At 34.6% G+C, this 24311-nt stretch overlaps 1 protein-coding gene across 3 annotated transcripts; it reads left to right on the forward strand.

Annotated features, from left to right (window-relative positions):
- The first annotated feature begins 975 nt into the window (after positions 1–975).
- On the forward strand, positions 976–23706 carry LOC120282000 (protein OPAQUE1). 3 transcript variants are annotated; one of them, XM_039288706.1, is made up of 38 exons: positions 977–1402; positions 2014–2157; positions 3008–3153; positions 3259–3415; positions 3555–3613; positions 3759–3915; positions 4901–5050; positions 5149–5285; positions 5536–5682; positions 5760–5861; positions 6814–6871; positions 6980–7081; positions 7537–7574; positions 7676–7802; positions 7939–8112; positions 8625–8756; positions 10346–10455; positions 10886–10946; positions 12476–12653; positions 14539–14744; positions 15775–15894; positions 17026–17124; positions 17432–17653; positions 17757–17896; positions 18086–18197; positions 18305–18355; positions 18430–18519; positions 18802–18972; positions 19049–19198; positions 19406–19579; positions 20489–20626; positions 21731–21801; positions 21889–21988; positions 22053–22109; positions 22193–22249; positions 22360–22440; positions 22530–22612; positions 23034–23706. In XM_039288706.1, the coding sequence occupies exons 1-38, from the start codon at positions 1283–1285 to the stop codon at positions 23158–23160; spliced, it is 4548 nt and encodes a 1515-aa protein (XP_039144640.1). In that variant the 5' UTR covers positions 977–1282; the 3' UTR covers positions 23161–23706. The 3 variants fall into 3 exon arrangements, with proteins under 3 accessions (XP_039144641.1, XP_039144640.1, XP_039144642.1); XM_039288707.1 differs by lacking the exon at positions 7939–8112 and having other exon boundaries at positions 976–1402; XM_039288708.1 differs by lacking the exons at positions 977–1402; positions 2014–2157; positions 3008–3153; ... (1 more) ...; positions 3555–3613; positions 3759–3915 and adding an exon at positions 3925–4515.
- Positions 23707–24311: the final 605 nt, after the last annotated feature.

Consider the following 24311-nt stretch of genomic DNA (forward strand, 5'->3'; position numbering starts at 1 on the left):
ATAAATTATTATATAATATTTTATTATCTCATTATAGATTTGAAGTTAAGCAAATAATGGTAAGATATAATATGAATGATGGGTAAAATAAATAAAATTATTTTTATAATTCAGATTTTTTTCAATAGCTTTTATGAATATGAGATTAAGTAAAACCCTTTCAATAGCTTTAGATGTGAGAAACTTCACTTAAAATAGTAAAATTTATATCGCTAGTTTTGTTGTTGATGAATTTCTCATGCCAAGTCTTCAACTATCAAAGAATAAGACATATAATAAAAACTTAAATAAGGGAGAAAAATAAATAAAAGGTAGAAAATCAATTTATGTTTTTTTTTATTCTATGATGCTGATTTTTTCTTAACTCTTTTTATAAAATTAGTTATAAAAATAAAGTAAGTAAATAAATAAAGTTATTATATTTTATTGGTCCATCAAACAAAAAAATAAAAAAACAGAATAATATGATTTATCCTACCATATTTTATTTACAATGTACACCAAATGACCCCAAGGGTGTGCAATAAAATTGCTCCACATTTTATGAAAATAAAAAAAGCCAGACTTATATAAAACGAATGACACATCTGCACGCTGTTTCATAATATTATTAATTCCAAGGGGTTTTTTATAAAATTCCGCTCGAATTGACGCTTTATGCAACAACCACTCAGATGCTTTAGAAATTACGCAAGTCTACATATTTTCTAATATCATTAATTCCAAGGGGCACGCCATAAAATTGCGCTAGAATCAACTCTTTACGCAGAAAACACCCTGGCATTTTTGAAACCACGCCATCTCTGACGCGTTATGCAAGAACACCCTGACATTTTTGAAATTAGTCCGATACCAAGCTTTTATAATATTATAAATGTTTATTAATTCCAAGGCCTCTCCATGTTTCCAAAATGGCACATCTGGAAAACCACAATAGTTACCTTGGAAACCGTAATTTTCCTAAAAAAGGAAGGGGTATATCAGTCTTTCCACGGCCCCTAGCAGCTGTAGCTGCGGTTATCCGGCCCGTGCCGAAGCTCCTCGCCGATCTCGCCCCTCTCTCTCTCTCGCTTCTATAAATACTAGTCCCTTGCCCGGGCCCATCCAACATCATTGACCACCTGCTCTTCGGGCGGGAAGGGAATTCGTACTTCCAATACGAGACTCCCTCTTCTCTCTCTCTCTCTCTCTCTCTCCTAGGGTTCCATCTCTCCCTCTTCTTCCTTTTTTTCTTGGATTTCTTGTGGGTTTTTAGGGGTTCTAGGGTTTCCAAGAAGGGAAGATGAGTTTTCGGAAGGGATCTATGGTGTGGGTGGAGGATAAGGATGCTGCCTGGATCGAAGCTGAGGTGGTTGATGTCAGGGATAAGACTTTGGTTGTGGTCACGGCTGCCCGGAAGAAGGTTTGCGTTTTTTTTAATGGTTCTTTTATTGTTACTTGGTTTTCATTTGTTGGTTTTGTGTTGTGTTTTCCTGATTTTTGCTTATTGACTGGTTTTGATGTGGTTTCTTAATTCTTGGAGAAGGGTCCCGTTTAATTTTTTAAGATCGTTTTACTGTTCATTGTGTGTTCTGAGGTTTAGCTGGATTTTTTTTTATTCTGGTGTCTCCGAGGTTTTTTATGGGTTTTTTGATTCTTGGAGAAGGTTTCCATTTCTTTTTAAGATTATTTTACTGATTGTTGTGTGTTCTGTGGTTTGTTGGATTTTTTTTCTTGATTCTTGTGTTTTCAGAGGTTCTGATGGGGTTTCTTGATTCTTGAAAGGTATAATTTCTTTTTTTAATTTTCTTTTTCCTGTATTTTGTGTATTTTCAGGCATTGTTAGTTATTCTTGACTATTGCGTATTTTGAGGTTTTGTTGAATTTTCTTAATTCTTTTTTATTATGATGTTTGATGGGCTTCCTTGATATTCTTGGAGATTTCTTTTGAGCTTCTTTCCTGGTTGTCTATTTTGATGGGTTGATTAGATTTCATGATTATTCCGGCTGTGTTTCTCATGAATATGTTTGAAGATCACTGTGAGCTTGGGGAAGTTGTTACCTCGAGATCCGGAGGCTGACCATGGTGGAGTGGATGACATGACAAAGTTGACTTATTTGAATGAGCCAGGGGTTCTTTATAACCTAGCCAGGAGATATGCTCTTAATGAGATTTATGTGAGTATATCTTTGAGCGTGTTTGTTCTTTCTCAAGAAAATAGGAATTTTTGGATTTGCTTCACGTGCGATTTGTAAACTAATTACTTGTCTACATGCAGAACATGCACGTATATAAACTTACTTTTAGATCACGACAGATATTAACTGAAGACCAAAGAAACCTGCCATATTCTTAGAAAGTTTGAATTGAGTTTTCAGTGATATACTGATACTATATGTAGGATGGCTGCCAGGAAGCAGCGATAATGAAGTGCAACTTTTGTATTAAGTTTATGTGGTTGATTCTGGATATGCTTAGTGTTTAGATTTAGAAAGTCTGAAGTCTGAACTGTTGTTGGGACCATTCTTGTGTGGTGTTTTGTTTTGGTTTCAGTTAGTGTTGCCTTGAATTTGTGGGCAGCTTGATGCTTTCATGGTATTCTGTTCAGCTAGAACTTGCTGAAAGGACTTCATGGCCAATTAATCGGCAATGCAGCTTATCTGTTTGCTCCCATACTACTTTAGAGATAATATTGTTTAACATGAAATATCATTATTATGCTGCATGCTGGAGACGCCACGAGAGTAAATGGAATTAAAGGCGGGAACATAATCATTTAATTCTTGTCGTTGTCTTTCTTTGTCTTATTTATGGACAACACCATTTTTTTTGTATAGAACTCTATATGTTTTGTTCTAGAAGAACCCATTAACGCAACAAAAAAAATTGGCAGAGGTTGTTTTGCATGCATTATATAAATATTTTGGGCGTATGTACACGGATTTATGATTTATATAGATGATCACTTATTTTGTGTGTGTTTTAGTCTTATGTTTTAGTATGGTAACACTTCTAAACTTTTTCTAGACATATACGGGCAGCATCTTGATTGCTGTTAATCCATTCGCCAAGCTTCCTCATCTATATAATGGTCATATGATGGAACAATACAAGGGTGTTCGCTTTGGAGAGCTAAGCCCCCATGTATTTGCCATTGCCGATGCGTCATACAGGTATATAATTTTATATTGCATTATGAGGGTGTTCTGCAGTTTATATGCATTTCATGAGCTTTTGCTTTCCACAATAATCTAACTTTTTCTATCTTGATGTTGCAGAGCTATGATGAATGAGGGTCGCAGCCAGTCCATTTTGGTTAGCGGAGAAAGTGGTGCAGGGAAAACGGAAACAACAAAGCTTATCATGCAGTATCTCACATTTGTCGGTGGTCGGGCTGCTGGTGGTGAACGGACTGTTGAGCAACAAGTGCTAGAAGTAGCTGCCACACTCCATCTCCTTTTATTATACAATATCCCAAATTTAATTTCTAAATTCTTTCTTTATATGGCTTTGTTCTTTGTTTTTAATTTTTATTTTGAGAATAATTTGTGTGCTCGTTTTCATATTGATGCAGTCAAATCCACTTCTAGAAGCATTTGGTAATGCGAGGACAGTTAGAAATGATAATTCAAGGTGCTGATTCAAATATATCTTATAGTTATTAGCTGATATGTACTTTTATGTCCTATGAGCGATATGATTAGATATTAGTGCTGTATTTGTCCAAAAGGAGTCTTGTTTGTGAAGTTTTTGGTTCACCCACCTGTTTTTTTGGCAGCCGTTTTGGGAAGTTTGTTGAGATACAATTTGATCGGAGTGGTCGGATATCAGGTGCTGCTATTAGAACTTATCTTCTGGAAAGATCACGAGTAGTGCAAATAGCAGATCCTGAAAGGAATTACCATTGCTTCTATCAACTATGTGCTTCAGGAAAGGTTTTCATCTATGTTGAATTTGCCTTAATGGACAATATGTGTGCTGCTCTTCCATGTCATTTTTACTAAAAATATATGCTTTTCCTAATTATTTGTATCTGTTTGAATCTCTTCTCTCTAGTTGTTGTTGTTATGCATGAATTAAGTTAGAGGCCTGACTTTGTTTGGCCATGTGGTGGATTTTTTTTTCAAAATTTTCTCAAACCCTACTTGTATAGGTTTTCATGTCCGCAGCTGTGTGCTTAGTTTTGTCTGATTATTTGCTTAATTTACAGTGATTTATCATGTGCAATTGATTCTTAAGTCCTTTTTTTTTAATTGGAACCCTAGATTCATTTGCTTTGAAAAGTATATGCATTAACAGTGATGTCCACTTGATAGGAACTGGTAGTACTCCCAATTTTAGGCATCACTCAATTTCCATCAAATTGAAATGGATTAATGAAATTATATTAATTTTCTGTACAACAGATGCTATGCTCTTGCTCTAATAAAGAAATCAGCCTTCAAATTAAAAATTCAGTGGTGTATTGATGTTTTTTTGTGGCTGCTTAGGGCCATCTCTTTCACTCAGAACGATGTTGTTTCCTGGTTTACCAGGTAGCCTCATTTGCAGTTGTGTTTCTGTTCACCTCATCCTGTCTGTCTGTGACTTTTCTTTCCTACAATATAATATTGGAAACATGGTGTACAGTATGGTCATTCCAGCTTGTTTTCAGTTTGCTTGATAGTGTTTAATTTGTGCAACATATATATGCTTATCTGTAACAAATATAATGAGCTGGTCATTGTTTTAGATATACTGCAGGGATTTCTGATTATTCGATCAATAAATAGCAAACGATGTCCTTGCTCTTTTTCATGCATGCATTTAATGTTCATATGTAGACCGTCTTGTGGAATCTTATTAGATAATTGGGCTTGTTTATAGTGTTGGTGGAAACTTGTAATCTTACAACTTTTCTTTGTCCAATGTGGGTTCTAGGATGCTACAAAGTACAAACTTGGCCATCCTAGAGAGTTCCATTATTTGAATCAGAGCAGGACGTTTGAGCTTGAGGGAGTAAGTAGTGCAGAGGAGTACTTGAAGACAAGGAGGGCAATGGATATTGTTGGTATAAGTCTTGCTGACCAGGTTCTCCATTTCCTCTTCTGTTGTTCATTGCTCTCTATATTGATTCACTGATCCAGACATGTGTTTTACCCTCATCTTATGTCTCTTTGTAATTTCAGGAAGCCATATTTCGGACATTGGCTGCTATTCTTCATCTTGGGAATGTTGAATTTTCCCCTGGCAAAGAGCATGATTCCTCCATTGTGAAGGATTCTAAGTCCAATTTTCACCTTCAGATGTCTGCTGACTTATTTATGTAGGTGACTTCATTACAATGTCCATAGTCAAGACATTGGTGGGCTGAGAAATCTATTTTTTTGGTTTTTTTTTATGGCATGCTCAGATTTCTGCATACTTATTTATGTAGGTGACTTCATTATTGTGTCTGAATTATCATATTCGAGGATTATGCTAAATTGTATTTTTTTAAAATTACATTTGTGACAGAAGCTGATTATGTTTAGATCTGTCCTATTTTCACCAAACTTAGTTGTTTATCTCATCAGGTGTGATCCAAACATTCTTCTGGCAACATTGTGCTCTCGTTCTATACAGACTCATGAAGGAAGTATAATTAAAGCATTGGACTGTGCAGCTGCTACTGCCAGCCGTGATGCTTTAGCAAAGACTGTATATGCTCGATTATTTGACTGGCATGTTCCTATTCCTTCTGGAATTCAATCTCCTTTGAGGATATGTAGAGCTCCATAACTTGAATTTATGTTTGCAGGCTTGTTGAGAACATAAACAAATCTGTTGGACAAGACTTGAACTCTATGATGCAGATTGGAGTCTTGGACATTTATGGGTTTGAATGCTTCAGAAACAACAGGTCATATATAAACAGGATTTTCAGATTGCAGCTCCTGCTTGTACAATATTTTTATTTTATCTCTTGATTTGAAGTGAAATCTAAGGCATTCAATAATTGGTTGAATGCAACCATTTCCTTGTGCTGCATTCTGCTTTTAAATATTTCTAATTTCGTTTCTCTCTCAGTTTAGCAGTTCATATGCTTCTATGTATTTTGACTATTTTCATCCAACTTGTCTTTTTAAATGTGTGCTATATTTAATGTGCACATGTTTTATCGCAAGTGGTGCTGCTTTGCCTATATTGTCAACACTGGACTATTTGGAATCAGCTTATGTGATATTGAAGCATCACATTCTAAAGTTTGCTTGTTTTGGATCTTATGTGTAAACCATAATTTCTTGTCTAAAGATTCTAATTGAACTTGAATGAACTGTAGCCTGCATTAGTGTTGTCAGACAGTATTGATTTCATAGGGATATTGATAATTATGTTCTTTTAGTCCAAGAGTGTGATATGCCTTTTCTTGGTCTTGAATGTTTGGAATGTTATTATTTTTGGTTCCTGTATTTATTCCTGTTGTTAACCTGTATGCATGTTTTCTACCATTCCATTTACCTCACTGTACTAATTTTAGTTGCTTTGTGTTCCTTAAATTGTATGCATCTTGCTATGGTGTACTTGATTTTGTTGACAGAATGTTTTGCGTTCCATTGAATTACTTCTAGTCAAGTTGTTATTTTTCAAGTTGATTGCTTTTACCTGTGAGCTTGTGCTCATTTTTGTTCATAAATTTTCTTGTGGATGGATGTTTCTATCATTCCATTTGTTTTATTGTACTGATTTAGTTTCTTTGTGCTTTTTCATTGCTACAAACCTGCAACGCATGGATGATTTTGTTGCTGGATGTCTCATTAGCGTTCCATTGATTTTGACTATTTCTTGAGTTGATTACTTTTTCTCTTATCCAGTTTCGAGCAATTCTGCATTAACTTCGCTAATGAAAAGCTTCAACAACATTTCAATGAGGTGTGCGAGATGTCTGCTTTATTATTTTTTTGGTGGGTTCTGATCTACAAGTAAAATGCAAACTGCTTTTCTCATATGCATATTTTCTGATTTTGCCTTGTGTTTCAGCATGTGTTTAAGATGGAGCAGGAAGAATACAAGAATGAGGAGATCAATTGGAGCTACATCGAGTTTATAGATAACCAAGATATCTTAGATTTGATTGAGAAGGTTTGTTTACTCAACTTTGAATGTTGAAGCACTGTCATCTGCTATTTTGGTCTCTTCTCAATGGATAGATTATTCTTTTGGTTTGTTAAAAAATTTCTGTCAACTTTGAATGCTGATGGTCTGCCATCTTATTTGGTGTGTGTGTGTGTGTATATAATGGTGAAAATTTTATGTGTAGAAATCGTATAATCAAATTCAGATTCATGTTGCTGTAATTTCTTAATGACTGTTCCTAGATTTTTTATCTGGGCTGTTCTAGTTCTAGATATCTTCACCCCCGTTAAAAGCAGAAATGCGCGAAACTTAAATAATGGCTGGGATTAAGATAAAAGAAGACCTGGTTGATGATCAAAATCTCGCCAATCAGATTATGTGATTTGCTTTTATATGTGCATACTTACACAAGTTAGACTTGGGAGAAAATGAACTTTCAATTTTTTGTTTCTTATCTGCAGAAGCCACTGGGAATAATCTCACTCTTGGATGAAGCTTGGTAAAGATTTTTTTTTGTTTTTAATTTTGTTTTAATTCATCATTGCTATGCAAATTAATGAGTTCTATGATCAACCTACCTCTTATTTTTTTTTTCTCCAGTATGTTTCCTAAATCAACTCATGCAACGTTTTCAACCAAACTGTTTAGAAGCTTTGGAACACATCCTAGATTGGAGAAGGCAAAATTTTCTGAGACAGATTTTACATTATCTCACTATGCAGGAAAGGTATACCTTGTACATTAATCATGGTATCTCACATAACTTGGATGCAGCTGTTAGACGCTGACCTGAAGAATAATATTCAATTATGCATGGTATTCATTCTATTTTCTCCTGTCATTTCTTGTGTCTTCTTGTGCAGGTGAATTATCAAACCGAATCTTTCTTAGATAAGAATCGAGATTATGTTGTTGTGGAACACTGCAATCTGTTGTCGTCTTCAAAATGCACTTTCATTTCGGGACTTTTCTCTTCGTTACCAGAAGAGACTTCTAGATCATCCTACAAATTTTCTTCTGTAGCATCCAGATTTAAGGTACCAATTTTGGGTCTATGGAAGCTATGTTTATCTGTGGAATGCATGGTTTTCTTGTTCGGTGTGATCTTCATATGATATGATATGCGCAAGGAAAAGGAATTTGAAGATGATTTATTAAATGTGAGAAGCACATTGCATGACAGATTTGTGCTATGAAATGAAGATACTTGTATTTATGATCCATGAAGACTAACGTTACTGATACATTATCTTGTATTGGATTAGGACATCTTCAGGTCAAGATGAACTCTTAAGTGGCAAAAACCTCTGAATGATTTATCCAAATGAATAATTAATTGAACCATGTCTATGTTTGTTGCAACCATTTGAAATCATAACTTTTGGCTGCTTGGATTTCTATATGATCGCTTACATGTATTTCTCTTTGAAGTTGCCCTATTGTGTTGTTAATCTTAGCTATATCACTTTTTTGCTTGATAATTTTACATTCTACTGAAGTGCAACTAGTTATTCACTTATTTGACATGGTTTGCCTCTTTTCCACACAGCAACAACTGCAAGCACTCATGGAGACACTAAATGCCACAGAACCTCATTATGTCCGTTGTGTTAAGCCCAACTCTCTGAACCAACCTCAGAAGTTTGAGAATCAAAGTGTTATACATCAATTACGTTGTGGGGTTAGTGCCATGTTGTCTCCTACATACTTCTTTGAGATTTATATGCAGTCTAGTTTGATTCATTTAATTTTGAAGTACATTGAGTGATGGAAAAAAAACCCATGGTTTCAGCTATTTATATTATGCATCACACTATGCTCTGAGTCTGATTGTCATGTTATATTTGTGTTTGTTTCTTCTTTGTACTCACCAGTGATTGCCATGTCTTTATATCCTCTTTTTTGAGTCTCTGTTTTTTGGGAATTCCCAGAATTTGTTGTCAACTAATTCCATGCATGTTTGATGTTTTTATTGGCTTTGTGAATATCTCTCAATGTGTTTTTAACATTTTGACCTGCTTTTTAGTAACAGCATTGAGACATTTTTGTTTTGGCTCACAATGTTCATAAGTTAGTTATCTCCTCAAGTTTCATGGAAGGTCATCTGCTAGCTTGCTTGCCATGAGAAATCTTGGTTTTCATAGTGAATTACTCTTGAATTTCTCTATACTTGTTCTTGTTTTATTTGGGTGCTGTTAGGTTGCTTTCATTAGGCAAAGTGTAGCTTTTTTGTCCTGTGAGGCCATTGCGACTGCTCAAATTTTGTAGCTTTTGAGTTGCAATGGCCTTTTTCTTGGTGTGATCTACTTTTGCTGTTGTTTATTGATATATAGTCTTTTCATTTACTCCTTCAGGAGGTCTTTGCTTGAGGTATAAGAATGTGTGATATCAAGGGAATCTTTTTCAAATATTGGGTTGGAAGGAGAATTTTTATTGAAGTTAACATAAGTTAAAATTAAATTTTTATAAAAAAATATACTAAAAATTTATCCCAATTTATTTGGTTGGGGGATGAGTACTATTTCCCCAACCAAGTATGTTGTTGGTGAATAATGCTTCAAATGTGGATCATGATACTATCCATTGTTTCAGTTAAATGTAGCCATATAAATTTGAGTTAGAATTATTTATAAGGCTTGAATTTGAACCTCCATGCTGCTTCAAGATTTTTGCACAACATATTGTTTTTTTATTCCTCCCATGATAAAATTCAGAGACTTAGAAGTCTGTTCTCCTTGATGCTGCGAACCTCCACTATCATATAGGGGCAAATAGTTACCCGTCAGTTAACAATATATGCGAGCAACTTCTGGTGCTCACTGTTCCCATGATTTGTAGAAGTGGCATAAATAAAATAGAAGACATGAGCTGATAAATCACTGGCATGCAATCCTAAATGTCATTCGAAAGCAAGTGATAAAATTGTGTGGTTGAAACAGATGGTAACAGGTCTAGGCATCAATAGTTTCTAATTTAATATAGTTTGGTACTGGTCCTAAAATGTAAAGCAACAAGTTTGCGACACTTTCTTTTATGTAGTGTAGGAGAAAGAAACCTTTCAAGCTCACATATGAAGATTCACTAATATTAGCCGACTTTCTTCTTGTTGATGACATCCTTGTGAGTTTGTCTCCTCCATTCTCAGTATAATGTTTGTTGGTTAGGAGTCGAGAATTTGCTGTTGATTATCTTTATACTCTCCTAATCTTTTATATTTTATGCTTCTGGGGTTATGCTGTACTTGATTGTTTGAGTTGAATACCTTTGCAGGGTGTTCTAGAGGCTGTTCGGATTAGTCTTGCGGGTTATCCAACTCGAAGGTCTTACTCAGATTTTGTTGATCGCTTTGGACTTTTAGCTCTTGATCATTTGGATGGGAGGTAATTTATTGAGACTTTTCTCAGAGGTGATTGTTAAATTTTCTTAATAATCCCCTTCATTTCGCTGATGTTGGATCATACTTTATTCCATCACTTCAGTGACTGTTAGGCACCTTTTTTCAATATCTGCACTTGAAGTCAGAGTGGATCGATTTTCCGAGAATATAGGCTGACTTGTTAGAAAAGTAATTGTTACATTTGAAAAGTTTCTTCAGTGTTGGGAGTGCCCCTTTGCTACCAATTTGTTACTTTTAACAATGTTGGTCTACTTGAGGATTGGGAAAAAAATTGGGAAATTGAGTTTTTGTTGATTTACCTATTCTAGAAACTGCGATAGCAAAAATCTTTTGGGAATTTACTTCAATATTTTTGTTTTTAGTTGAAACATCTTATGCTAATCCTTGTTGAAATGCTAAATTTTTATTTGCAGAATTAGTGAAAAATCCTTGACACAGAAAATTTTACAGAAGCTAAGCCTTGACAACTTCCAGGTATTCTTATATGCTTTGGTTTCAGTTGCCCCTATGGTTCCTTTGCATGCATTTCTTTGTGGATTATCATAATCAATAAATTTTTGCTGTATATGTTTTCATTCTGATACTTCTGTCTCTTTGTCAATTGTTCTGTGAAAGATTATATAGAGTTTGAATTGTATATTACTTTGATTTATTTTAGTGTAATAATCCATTTTCTACTACCATCTTTTGTATATTAAGCATGCCTGAGAAATAGTGAAGGCTTAATTATTTGGATATAAACAGCCTTGAGTTAAGGATCAGGTGGACTTCTATCTTGATTAATTGTATCTACACTTGTTTGGCTTAATTCACAATGAAAATGCATTACATGGTACCTATCATATGGTAAGCACTTATTCATTTTGCTTTATTGGCATGACCATAAACTTCTTCAACTCAAATTTTAAATGCAGTATGAATATTGAATGAGTCTTTTTATTTATTTATAATGTATATCTGTCCACATGCCTTTTGTGCGTCATCTGATAATCACTTGTAATGAACTCCAATCATGTTTCCTGTCATGAGAGCTACAGTTTTGGCATGAATAGCTATATCCAGAGTTACTGCAATAAAAGAGATGAAATCTTTCTTTTTTTTAGTGAGACATAATATCTCCTGCATCTCTTCCTTGGTTTTCTTATTGTGCTGGAAATGCCATTAAAGATTTAAATTGAAAAGGTTATGGACCTTGACAACTTGCAAGGCTAATCATAGCCCTTCAAAGTCTAAATCTTAAGCAAATCCAATTTCAGATAATGAAAACATGAAACTACCAGCTTAATCCAATTAAAAATGTATTGGGAAATAATGCAGAAATGGGAAATATTAAGGCTTCTAGTGTTCCAGTAGCTGTAAAATAGTGGCCTAGATTCTGTAGTAGAACCAAAAATAATCAATGATGTAAGCTCGGTATTGGGAAAGGAACTGGTGCGAATTATAATAAAGGAAGAAAGGAGGTAAGTCGGTCTTCCATGATAAATGAAAAATTCACGTTTCTTTATTTGTACTCCTTTTCCTTTTTGACACTAGGATGTTTTATGTCATAAAGATAACCTTTCAGAACTGTTCATCCTTCCTAAAGTGGGGATCCATTTTAAGATATAAATCCTTTTTATTCCAATCTGGCAATTGAGATTTGTAGAAGAATCCATCTTGATTGCAGCCTATTAGTTCATTGAAAAGGTCTGGGCTTTTTTTAGTATATGAACCGGGATTGTCGAAGACAGATTATTCTAAATAGATATTGCAGACTCCTGAAGTTCTACTTTTGATGAATTTAGCAACCAGGACCTTTTTTCACCTTTACCTAAAGGCATAAAGTTTGTGAATTGTTTTGTTGAGACATCATTTTTCTTTCAGATTAACAACTTCAGAATTTGGACTGAAGTTTATTTATTTTCTTCAGAGTTTTATTTGTGTTGTTTCTATTGTGTTTAAGAATTTCAAAATTTTAATTTTCTATCATTTGATTTTGATGTTTTAAGAATTCATTGTTGCAGCTTGGCAGGACCAAGGTCTTTCTCAGGGCTGGCCAGATTGGACTCTTAGATTCTCGAAGAAATGAGGTTCTGAATAATGCTGCAAGGCTTATACAAGGTCGTTTCCTAACGTATAATGCTCGCAAAGATTTTACTCGGACAAGAAGGGCTGCCATTACTCTGCAATCTTATTGTCGGGGTACGCTTCAATTTGTTGTTGAATATTTTAAGAGCATGCTTCTTTGCAATATTTGTTCTGTAAAATTAACTAGAAGGTTGGTGAGTGATGATGATGATGCTGATATTATGATATGTCCAGTTTTCTTGTTCCCGTGCATGTAAGGTATAATATAATAACAAGAACAATAGACCGATAGTTAACAATTTGACACACATTAGCTTATTATCATGGGGGAATAATGTCTTTCTTTGGAGATGGTATAACCCAATTCATTCTGCGGATATGTACAACCACAAGGTGATGCCAAACATATGCAGGCCATTGGAGGTTTAATAAGTTCAATTTTGATTTTGGTCTTATACTGATGGTGAGTGTGTGTGCAGCAGTTCTTGTATAGTACAGTTGTCAAGGTGCGTGCCTAGGCGCTAAGGTGCAGTGCTTGTTGCCTTAAGCTTGTCTAGGATAGGCACCTTCAAACAGGCACATGCTTGTTATACGCTTTAGGGTGCCTTTTGCGTCTTAAGAAAGCGCTAAAAAGGTGTCTGATTGAAATTAATTGTCTAGTTTCTAATTTTTTTTTTTAGATTAGTTTTTAGAGTAAAAATAAAAAAAGACTTATATTTAATGTTGTTTTAGTAAATAGTAAACTTTTAGAAAAAAGGTGCCATTTAACCACCTATATTTAATTAGGCGTTTTAGGATTTTAGTTACACATATTTAATTGGGCTTTTGAACTAATCGGACATTAAATCTTAAAGCAACTTTTTTTTTATATATTTACTTCAGAGTTTTAATTCATAAAATAATGTATTATATATAATTTTATTTATTTATTTATATGCGCCTTACCACCTATATTTATTTATATATAATCGGACATTTAATCCATTTTTTTTTATTTTATTTATTTATTTATTTTTCGCCTTGCGCCTTAGGCGATAAGGGCCCTAGCGCCTAGCGTATGCCTTACGCCCTTGAAAACACTGGTATAGTAAAATGTCAAAGGGTTATTTGTATGTGTTTTAGCCGTGGTTTATTTTATATTTTCATAAAAACGAGTTTTGGTGAGATTTTAATTGAGTGATGGGTTCTTTGATAGAAGTGGATCTCCACATAAAGAGAATTTTAGGCATATTTCATGGAGGGTTTCTATGGATTCATGTGAGGTTAATCCACCTTTCTGATGAAAGTATGTCTTATTGATCTCATATCTATAAATGATATTTTATGTAGTGTTGTCTTTCATGTTGGATAAAACTTGGAAAAGATTCCTACAATTGGCTGGCTGTTGCATTGTAGGATTGGTTTTGCACTTATTTTGATTTTATGGTGGTTGGGTGCTCAAAATATGCTCCTGATACTACTCCATAACAAGTTTTGTGTTTTGATGGAGATGATTGGAACCTCATTTTTACACTTGGATTTATGTGTTCTCCGGAAATAAGTGTGCTCCCAAGACCAAAGTTAAGGTTTAGCATGTTTCCATTGAGCTTGTACACTGTTTTTATGAGTTTTATGCCTTCTCTAATAATTTAAATTTCATTAAGCATATTCTGTTTAGTACAGTAATGGTTATGTTGGTGATCTTACGAAATGTTGTTCTTTGTCTTAGATCAGAAGTGAACTTTATCCCTCACATGTAGCATAAATTGTTTATTATGATGGCTATCATGTAGTTGTCTTTTGGATTGCATTAACATTGTGTTGCCATCTCTTTAACTGTGGGTTTTATGCTTTGCTTTTGATTGATGTTGCACCTTCAACTTTTGTGCTAAGTGAAACTTGCAAGATATTTATTATGAGAGTATCCAATTCAAGCCTCATCTATCCTACTTATGTTGTTATTGATGAGTAATTTTCAGCGGTTGATTTTGTGAATTTTTTGTTTCTCTCATTTATGTAGGTTGCTTAGCTCGAAGTATTTTGGCATCAAAAAGACAAATAGCCGCATCGCTCATGATTCAGAAGCACACACGGAGGTTGCTTGTGCGACAGGCTTTCTTACAAACTTATACGGCAGTTGTGGTTGTCCAATCTTTTATCCGTGGATCATCTGTTCGGCGGAAGTTTATGTGCATTAGGGAGCATCGGGCTGCTAGTCTTATTCAGGTATGCTGGTTTTTAGACAATGCAACTTCCATAATTTTATGACTTCTGTTTTTTCAATTGTTCATATACGAGGAATTTATGTAATTTGATTATTTGCCACAGTGTATGAGTTTGTCTAGATGGTCTGATATAGTCATGTAAGATACTTTGTTTTTGACCATTCAAAGTTAATATCGATCCTAATTTATAAGATGAGTTTTTTGACTTCAAAAGCTAGAAAACAATATCTTAATTTATGAGGTGCAAACTTTTTGCAAGGGGATTAGTACATTATCTATCATATAGTTTCTTATATTGTATCCCTGAGTTCCTCTTACATGATTTAATCTCCTGGTATATTTCAGTGCTATTTCCTGACTGCCCTTTATTGCAGTCACTCTTCTCTAGTCAGTCGTAATTTTGTAGCTTCTGCTTAATTTGACTGATTCTGCATGTTATTATTTTTCCCAATGTCTGCTTTAACTTCTACCTTTATAACTCGCAATATCTGTCTTTTGGTTCTTTTGATGACAATTTAATTAATTATATTCTCGTGTAAGTTAGTTGATCCTTTTTCAACTTCTTTTCTGCTTAAATTCCATGTGACTTTTCTCCAAGCACATAGCTGGCATCTCTATTCATTTCGTGCTGAGTTGTTTATATCTTTGTTAGTAGTTATAAAATGATTGTTATATCTTCTCATTCTTGTCATATGACAATGCAATATCGACATGTGTGTGCACAAAACATTTACTGCAGTGGATTATCATCTATAGACGCATTCTTTCCGTTTTCTTTGGTTGGACTTTTATAGTCAATATTTTCTTTTGTAAATCTGAATTATTTATTTTTGACTGTTGCTGGATTTTGTCAAATTTGTTCCCTTTTAACTTATGTACACAAGCTGTTATTGACATTTTCATGAGATTATCTGATGTATGGTCATCCTCTACCTTTCCTAGGTTACACGTTTGTGACTATTTGACGGTTGTTTGTAGGTGGTAATCTGTTAGTCTTATGTATTCCTTTGTTCTTGTGTTATATCACATAGGCAACATGGCGGTATCAGAAGGCATGCTGGGCTTCAAAGAAGCGTCGAAAAGCTGTCATCTCCATTCAATGTGCTTGGCGGCAAAAGGTTGCAAGAAGAGAACTCCGAATGCTTAAATTGGTATGTGTTATCTGATGATGAAGATGGGCCAGCATGATGTGCATAATGATTAGTGTCCATATAAGTTTTGTGTTGCATCTTGCAGTATCAATGATATTATTCATTATCTTTATTTTTACTACATTGAGGAACCTTACGAACTGCCTGAGATATAGAAAGCTCTTGTTTGTCAAAAATTTTTAGCCTTCCGTCTCCACCTAATATAACTTGACAAGATTTGTGACAATCCAGTTAAATGCAAACCAAACATATTATCTTGTTCAGATTCAACCCATAAACTTTAGCTGATAGAATGAGAGACCTAGGTTCATACAGATAGATCCATGTTTACCAAATAACTGATGCCCATTTATTAGTTAATCTATTACATCCCCTTGATGTGTGCTAGTCTAGTTTAATTAACCATGTTGTAAACAAAATAAACAAACCAAGCTCTTGTACCATTAGATGCTAACCAAACATTATCTAGGATGCATTTTGTATTTTTCTAAGTAGAGGATCTCATGAGGGTAGTTGATGGCTTTTACTGGTATATTTGGTCCAAATTTCTATTCCATACCTTGTATTCTGGTGATAATCATAATTTACTCAACTCAAGCTAGCAGTTGTGAACAGAACAGTATTTGGTGGCAAGGATGTATGTGGAAAAATTGTAAATTTGCAAATTTACAGGGAGTATCTATGCTAAAATGCCTAAGTTTTCTTGTTCTATTGATTTATCTATTAGTGTTCTGACCCAGTCGTACTGCATTGTCCACTTATTACACGCAGCAATTTTTTTACACCGGGTGCATATACCTGTTTCCTCCCTATGCCTACTGCTTTTGGTTTCTTTGGACTTCCTGTGCTACCTGTTTACTGAAACACTTACTATTTAAAGGCTTTATGCACAGGGAAGTTATTTCAAATATGTCCAAGTTTACTTGTATAAGATTTGAGATATAGATAACTTCTATCAGGTGTAGAAGACCAATTGTACCCAAGTTATTCATCATAATAATAATATTAAAAAAAAAAGAATAAAAGGTGTACCATAGTCTTTCCATTTTTATTACTTTAGATAGCTCGTTCATTAAAGATTTTCTTTTTTCTAATTGCATCTTTTTCTAACTTCAATTTATTGTTACATAGGCTGCAAATGAGGCTGGTGCTTTACGTGAAGCAAAAAATAAACTTGAGAAGAAACTGGAGGACCTTACTTGGAGGTTGACATTGGAAAAAAGATTGCGGGTATAATCTCCTCTTTTCTTTAAGACATCTATTTCATGTGCCTTTTAAAACAAGGACTATAGATTTAGATTTGTCAATTCTTCTTAATTTAATTGCAAGGATTAAATTATGGTATGTGGATAGGTCTAGTTACTTTATGCTGGAGCTGGTTATCTAGCTCATTACGATGTTGTATCATCATTTCTTTTACATATCTGTCAACTGTCTTTCTATCAGTTCCTACCTATTTTACCCCGGATAAGTATTCATGGGACAAGTGTAATTGGGTTAACCACACACTTAGCTCAGCTGTCAATTTGGAATGCAGGCAGCCAGTGAAGATTCAAGGTTAGTGGAAGTCTCAAAGCTTCAGAAAGGTTTAGAAACATTGAAGTCTGAGTTGGATGCTGAAAGATCGGCTGTGGTTGGCGAACGAAACAAGAATGGCCTTCTTGTTAGTCAGTTAGAAGAAGCTAAGAAAAATATAGCCACCCTGCAGACTAATCTGAATGAGATGGAAGAACTAAACAAGCAGAATTCATTACTGAGGGTGACTGGGAAAAAAATAAATCTCCTTCAATCTGTGGGATTTTTTTTGTCTTTATTATGAACACAAACTTTACATGAAGCATAACTTTTATGTACATCTGCAGACCTCGTTGGATTCTCTGACAAAACAGAACATGGAGATGGAGCAAGAGCTTCTGAAGACTCGAAAATATGGTGATGATACTTTCAACAAACTGCAAGGTGTGGAAGAAGAATACTCACTTCTGCAGCGAAATATGCAAAGGTATTTTCTAGCATTTGGATTATCTTTTAGCTATGTATATATCGACTGTAACTTGTATTGGTGTGCAGTTTTGATAGCCTACCAGTATTTAACCGTATAATTGTTACTTTAAATTTCAAACCTATGAATGTTGCCTTGTTTATTCTTGCTGGTTATTTACCCCAATTTCTGAAATCATTTCTCTCATAGCTTGGAGGAAAAGCTATCAAGTTTAGAAGATGAGAATCACATTCTAAGGCAAAAGGCTTTAAGCCTTTCTCCCATGAACTATTTCCCTGGGACAGTCAAACCACTTACAGAGGTACTTAAACTTTTTGTTTAGGTTTTGGAAAATATTTAATCTGCTTGTACATATATTACTTATGGTAGAAAGCTGCTCATATCTAACTCTTTCTTTCGGTGGAACAGAAGTATGCTGGTGCACCTATGCTTCACAACATTAACCAGAATGCTGTATATGTATGCAAATTTATGTATTTTTCTTTCTCATTTCTATCAAGTTAAAATTTCCCTCACATGACTACTAAATGCAGGAAACCCCTACACCTACCAAATTGTTTGCTCCTTTGCCCCACAGCTTGTCTGAATCCAGGCGATCAAGAATGCTGGTTGATAGGCATGAGGTGATTTTTAGTAACTATAAGCTTGCACTTGTGTCTCGAATTTAGATACATTCTCTATATAAGTAAAGGTAGTCAATACACATAGAAAGGCGTGTTTTTTCTCATTTTTCTGAGTTATTTTCCCTGAGACTTCGCAGATGAAAGTAACATTTTTTTTAATAACTTGTTTGTTCATATTTTGCTTGAATCAAACAATGAAATTTCATATCGAATGACATTAGAATTTTAGTGTTACAATCCATTTTCTTAGGTATGGTATTTTGTTGATTTTTATTTTATCAGGAATATCATGACTTACTTCTAAGGTGCATTAAAGAAGATTTGGGATTTATGGATGACAAACCAATTGCAGCCTGTGTCATATATAAATGCCTTCTTCAGTGGCGTGTCTTTGAAGCTGAAAGGACAGCTACCTTTGACTTCATAATTGAGGCACTCAATGATGTTCTGAAGGTAGGTAGTTTAATATTGTTCTATTTTATTGATAGAACTGCTGTTATGATCTATGAATCTCCTGATTATGTCTCAGGTGGACAATGAAAATGATATCTTGCCATACTGGTTATCCAATGTTTCAGCGCTCCTGTGCCTTCTACAGAGAAACCTACGTTCAAATGGGTTTCTTACAACACCTCGCCGTTCTGTTGGATCTATGGGATCTAATTTGAGGATGCCACAAGTGAGTACAGTTGCCATCAACACGCACTGCCCATTCCATGTGCTTGTCTTCATTTATGACTTATTGACTTGCTGCCAGAAAGTCAAATGCTCACAAAAATCTGCATCACTGCATTGCATTACAGAAGTACTCTGGGTGTAGAAATATCTTTTGTTCATCGTGCCTGTGTAGTCATTTTCTCAAGTTCAGTTTGGTTTAATCTGCCAGGGAAAGTCTCCACTAGCACTCACTGGAGCAGAAGAAAGCATTTCACATGTTGATGCACGATATCCAGCTATTCTTTTTAAGCAGCAATTAACTGCATGTCTGGAAAAAATTTTTGGGCTTATACGAGATAATTTGAAGAAGGAAATATCGCCATTATTGAGCCTTTGCATTCAGGTGAGATTTACAGGCTTATGTTGCACATCCATTGTCAAAGAATTAACTTATATTCACTGTGGTGGTGTCTGTGTGTGGGGGTGGATTTTTTCATCTTATTAAGATGAAAAATCGATGGCTTACTCCATAGATTTGAGGGAACAATAGCCTGACAAAATCCACAATAATTAGCCTTGGACAATTTTTTTGTGAAAATGTATGTCTATTCAAATATGGACCGAACATAAACATAAAAAAATCTGGTCAAATTATAATCGTTCACGTTGATTCAGGATGCCCATGCTATAGAGTATGATTGTGTCAGGGAATTAGCATATTGCAGTAAATTTTGGAGGAGGTTATGAATGTTATTAAATATTAAATATTGTTTTTTATGCTATTGTTATCTTCTCATTTAGTTATCTCCTCATTCACATATTATATACCTTTTATTTTCATTTTTCAGTTAAAGAATGTTAACCACCATGAGTCTTTTGAACTTTGAATTGTGAATAGCATAACGCTTTATAGCACTGTTGAAATAACGAATGCTAACCTCATTACCTTTTGTGTGATCAATATATTAAAAATTGATTGGGAAGTGTGCCTTTCTGGTGGCTTTGATAGGGCTACTAAACTTGTGAATCAGGCTTTGGTTTTGGGGAGATAAATGTTGATATGAATTGAGTTATTGATTTAGATTATGTTGTAAGCTTAGACAATCAAAAGTATCGTCATTATTGGTTGTGAATATTTGAAATTTTAATTTCTGTATATAGAGGTTTTGTCAGTGTTGTGTTGGGGTGCTTTTATGCATGTGAGTGCAATTTTTATTTCCCTCAACCTATTGCTTTTTTTATATAGTTGCACACATATTCCGTTGTATGGTTTATGCTTCAGTAGTTTGTTATTCATTTGTATTCCTTTAAGGCTCCAAAATCTACTCGAGGATCTGCTGGAAAAACATCCAAATCACCTGGTGGTGCCCCTCAGCAGCCATTGAGCACACACTGGGATCGGATAATTAACTTTTTGGATTCACTTATGGAACGTTTACAAAAGAATCATGTAAGTTATGGATTACATTGAATTAGATGGTTTGGTTCCGCATTTAGCATTTTTATTTATCTTCTTTTAGTTTGTATGTCTAATCATTTCCGATTAGGAATGGGCAATCAATGCCTTATGTTTGCTGCTGGTTGTGTTATGATTTACAGTTTGCTCCTGCTAGCTTTTTAATGATATTTATGGCCTTGAAAAAAAATTAGGTAGCCATGATTTCTAAAGAATCAATATGCCAAGTGTTTGCCATCAACTTTTTCCATGATTTCAAGTTTTCAACCTCGTGTTACCTTCTCTAGTGCAGTTGTTAATTGAATATGGTCATAGGCAAAGACTTGAGTTAAAGTGTCTGATATAGATGGGATGCAGATTAAAAAAAAAGCCCTTATTAGCCTAGCATAATTCAAAGGGTGATTAGTGATCAGAGATCTAAGGGTTACTATATAGGTGATGAGAGATGCTGGTCAGACCTAAACCTAGCCAAATAAGAACCTTGATGAGAATCTCAGCTGTAGATTATAAAGTCTCTTCAGGAAAGTGTGGTGCAAGTTAGAAGGCAAACCCTAACACCAATTAGAACAAATAAATAAATGGTAATAATAATAATAATAATAATAATAATAATAATAATAATAATACACCCTAGTAAAATTAAGAAACTTTTGGTTTAGTTTATATTTGCAATATGTCTCGCAGTTTCTGATTCTTTACCGTACTGCTTTATGGATTATACTCTTGTCAAGATGCTTTCTTGTTTGTGAATGTAAATTTAACACTGTTTCCCATGTGTGAGTTTGGAATTTCCTGTATTTGACACCTGTAGTCATGTTTCCATGAACTTCCTTTGTCTGCCTCCATAGATCAAATGCAATTCTCTTAGCTTGCTCACTTGATTATATTGCTCTATTGTCTATTATGTTAAGCATGCATGCTTATATTTGATTATCACTGACCTAGTTCTGCAGCCACTTGTGTTGAGTGTGAATGTAGTCTCAACCTATAGCAGTTCAAAATCATTGTTGTTATCTAATTTGTTATTTGCAAATTTTGTCTTTGTCAGCTGTTTTTTTTTTTCCCTGAATCATCTTGTTGATCAAAACAAACCTCCAGGTACCATCCTTTTTTATCAGAAAACTCATCACTCAGGTCTTCTCCTTTATCAATATTCAGCTTTTTAATAGGTAAGTTATTATCTGCTTAAACTCTATATTGATGAAATTTTTAGATAATGGATGTCAAGGAATTTTATTTTCCCTTTGGGCCCCCAGTCTGCTCCTACGCCGTGAATGTTGTACATTTTCTAACGGGGAATATGTCAAGTCGGGGTTGGCAGTACTAGAAAAATGGATCACTGATGCCACAGAAGAGGTGAACATCTATTTGTGTTCTCAAATTGTTCACTTTATTGAAGCTAAAGTTTTATTTTCTGTAGTTTGCAGGAACCTCCTGGCATGAACTAAATTATATTAGACAAGCTGTTGGCTTCCTGGTATTATCTGTTTTTGTGTAACCAAGATCAGCTGTTATAGAGATTATGCAATTCTTTTATCCCTGTTGTGGCTATTGTTCCAGGTTATTCATCAAAAGAGAAGAAAGACTCTTGAAGAGATAAGGCAAGATCTTTGTCCGGTATGACTATTCTTCACAGCATATTATTTTAGTGGCCTATTGTTTACTTACCTGTTTTGTATATTTCAAGGTGAGTTAGACTAATGTTGGATTTATTGTATGAAAAATAGGCGTTAAGTGTGCGGCAGATCTATCGAATATGCACAATGTATTGGGATGACAAATATAGCACACAAAGCGTCTCAAATGAGGCATGATAAGTTTATTGCACTTCACAAGAACTTTTCATGTCGATCACTGTCTTATGCTTCTTTGTGCTAAATGTTTACAAACATGGCAGGTTGTTGCAACAATGAGGGAAATGGTCAACAAAGACTCCCAAAACCTTGTGTCAAATTCCTTTTTGTTGGATGACGATCTAAGGTATATAATAAGCATTGGTTTTGATGAGCTCGCCAATTAATTAAGCATGGATCGGGTCAGGGCTATATCAAATGAACCAAGCTGTTTGTGTTCGGCTGGCTCAAGCTCATTTGATCTTGATCTTGCCAAGCTCATACATATTTTGGCGTGTTAAATGAACTTGATTATACATATAGTTATAAATATAGGTTGAGTGAAGTTATATATTACTCATAAAATATGCGGAGCCCTTGGAAGTTAAGTTCATAATGGCCATTGCACATAAAGTACTTTTGAAGTGCTCAATTAGGTTTAGTTTGTGTATATTGGAAGGGAATATACAAGAGAGATAATGGTAATGATGTTAATTGTCTGCTATAACATTGTATTTTTTTTAATGTCATTTTTGGATGTAAAGCTTCTTGCAATTTGTTGCTTGCAGTATTCCTTTCTCTACGGAAGATATATCAAAGGCCATTCCTGTGATAGATCCACGTGATGTTGATGTTCCTGTAAGCCTGAGAAAATCTCCCTCTGTGCAGTTGCTGCTCCAGCCAGCCCCAGTTTGAATGGAATGAATTCTCAACCATGTCAAACTTTCATGCAATACCTATTGTTCTTGATTGCAAGAGCCACAGGAGCCATCAAGTCTATTGCCTCAATTGGTATTTGGAAGAAAGATGGATGATCCTGAAAAGTTAAAGATGGCCTTTTCCCATGCTGTAAATTCGTTGTAATTGTCAGTTCACTTAAGAAGAATGTATCATATGGAGGCCATTTAATGGTACCCTATGCAGCATAGATCTCAGTTTACTAGCACAACAATTTAGTACTCCATTGTAGCATGGATATAGGGCCATAGTCTTGTTACAAAGGCCATATTGTTCCCATGTAGTTATGTTATGCTCGTCAGGTTGGGTCTGTCATCTTTGTTAGAGACTGCCCTCTGTGACTAAAACTGGCGCGTTTAATACAGGGGGGTCTGGTCTGATTTAGGAAATTACACCCCCTGGGTAGATCAAAGTCATGGTCATTTCTTTGTGCAACTATGCAATAGGAACATTATTTAATTTATTGGAGATTTAATCTAATCTGCATGGGCCTTGTTATTTTTAGTTATTTATTAAAAATGCTATTTTCAGGTGATATATGAGATAAATAAAAAAATAAAAAAAGCTTAAGTAATGCTGCTTTTAAACAATGTTCGCAGATGCCAAGAGATGGAGATTCGTTAATTTCGACAATTTTTTTTTTCCGAATAAATACTGATTGTTGTTTTCCTTGTTGCGGGTGTAACTATAGTGTGCGTGTGTGCCTGTCTTACCACTTCCTAAAGACAGAAGCCTGGCGATGGTGTGCACACTAACCCATTTTAATTAATTGTTATATTAATTTTTAATTATTTGTTATTTTTATAATTTGTACAAACATTAAATATATATATTTTTTTTAATTTTATTTTTTTTATTTAAAAAGGTGTATTGATAGAAAGAAGTAACTCTAACAAACACAAAAGTTTTTTATTATAATTTTTTTAATAAAATTATAAAAATTTTAATATTTACTATATAAAACTTAAATATCACAATTAATAATGAAACAGACGTATTGTCAGGTGCATGAAAAATTGCAAAACCATGCCAACCAAGCAGAGCGCCACGTGTTGGCTGGGCTCTCTCCTTTCTGAAACTGCCTTCCATCCAAATATTGAGACTGCTGT

Source organism: Dioscorea cayenensis, chromosome 18 (genome assembly GCF_009730915.1).
Source record: "Dioscorea cayenensis subsp. rotundata cultivar TDr96_F1 chromosome 18, TDr96_F1_v2_PseudoChromosome.rev07_lg8_w22 25.fasta, whole genome shotgun sequence".
Taxonomy (NCBI): domain Eukaryota; kingdom Viridiplantae; phylum Streptophyta; class Magnoliopsida; order Dioscoreales; family Dioscoreaceae; genus Dioscorea; species Dioscorea cayenensis.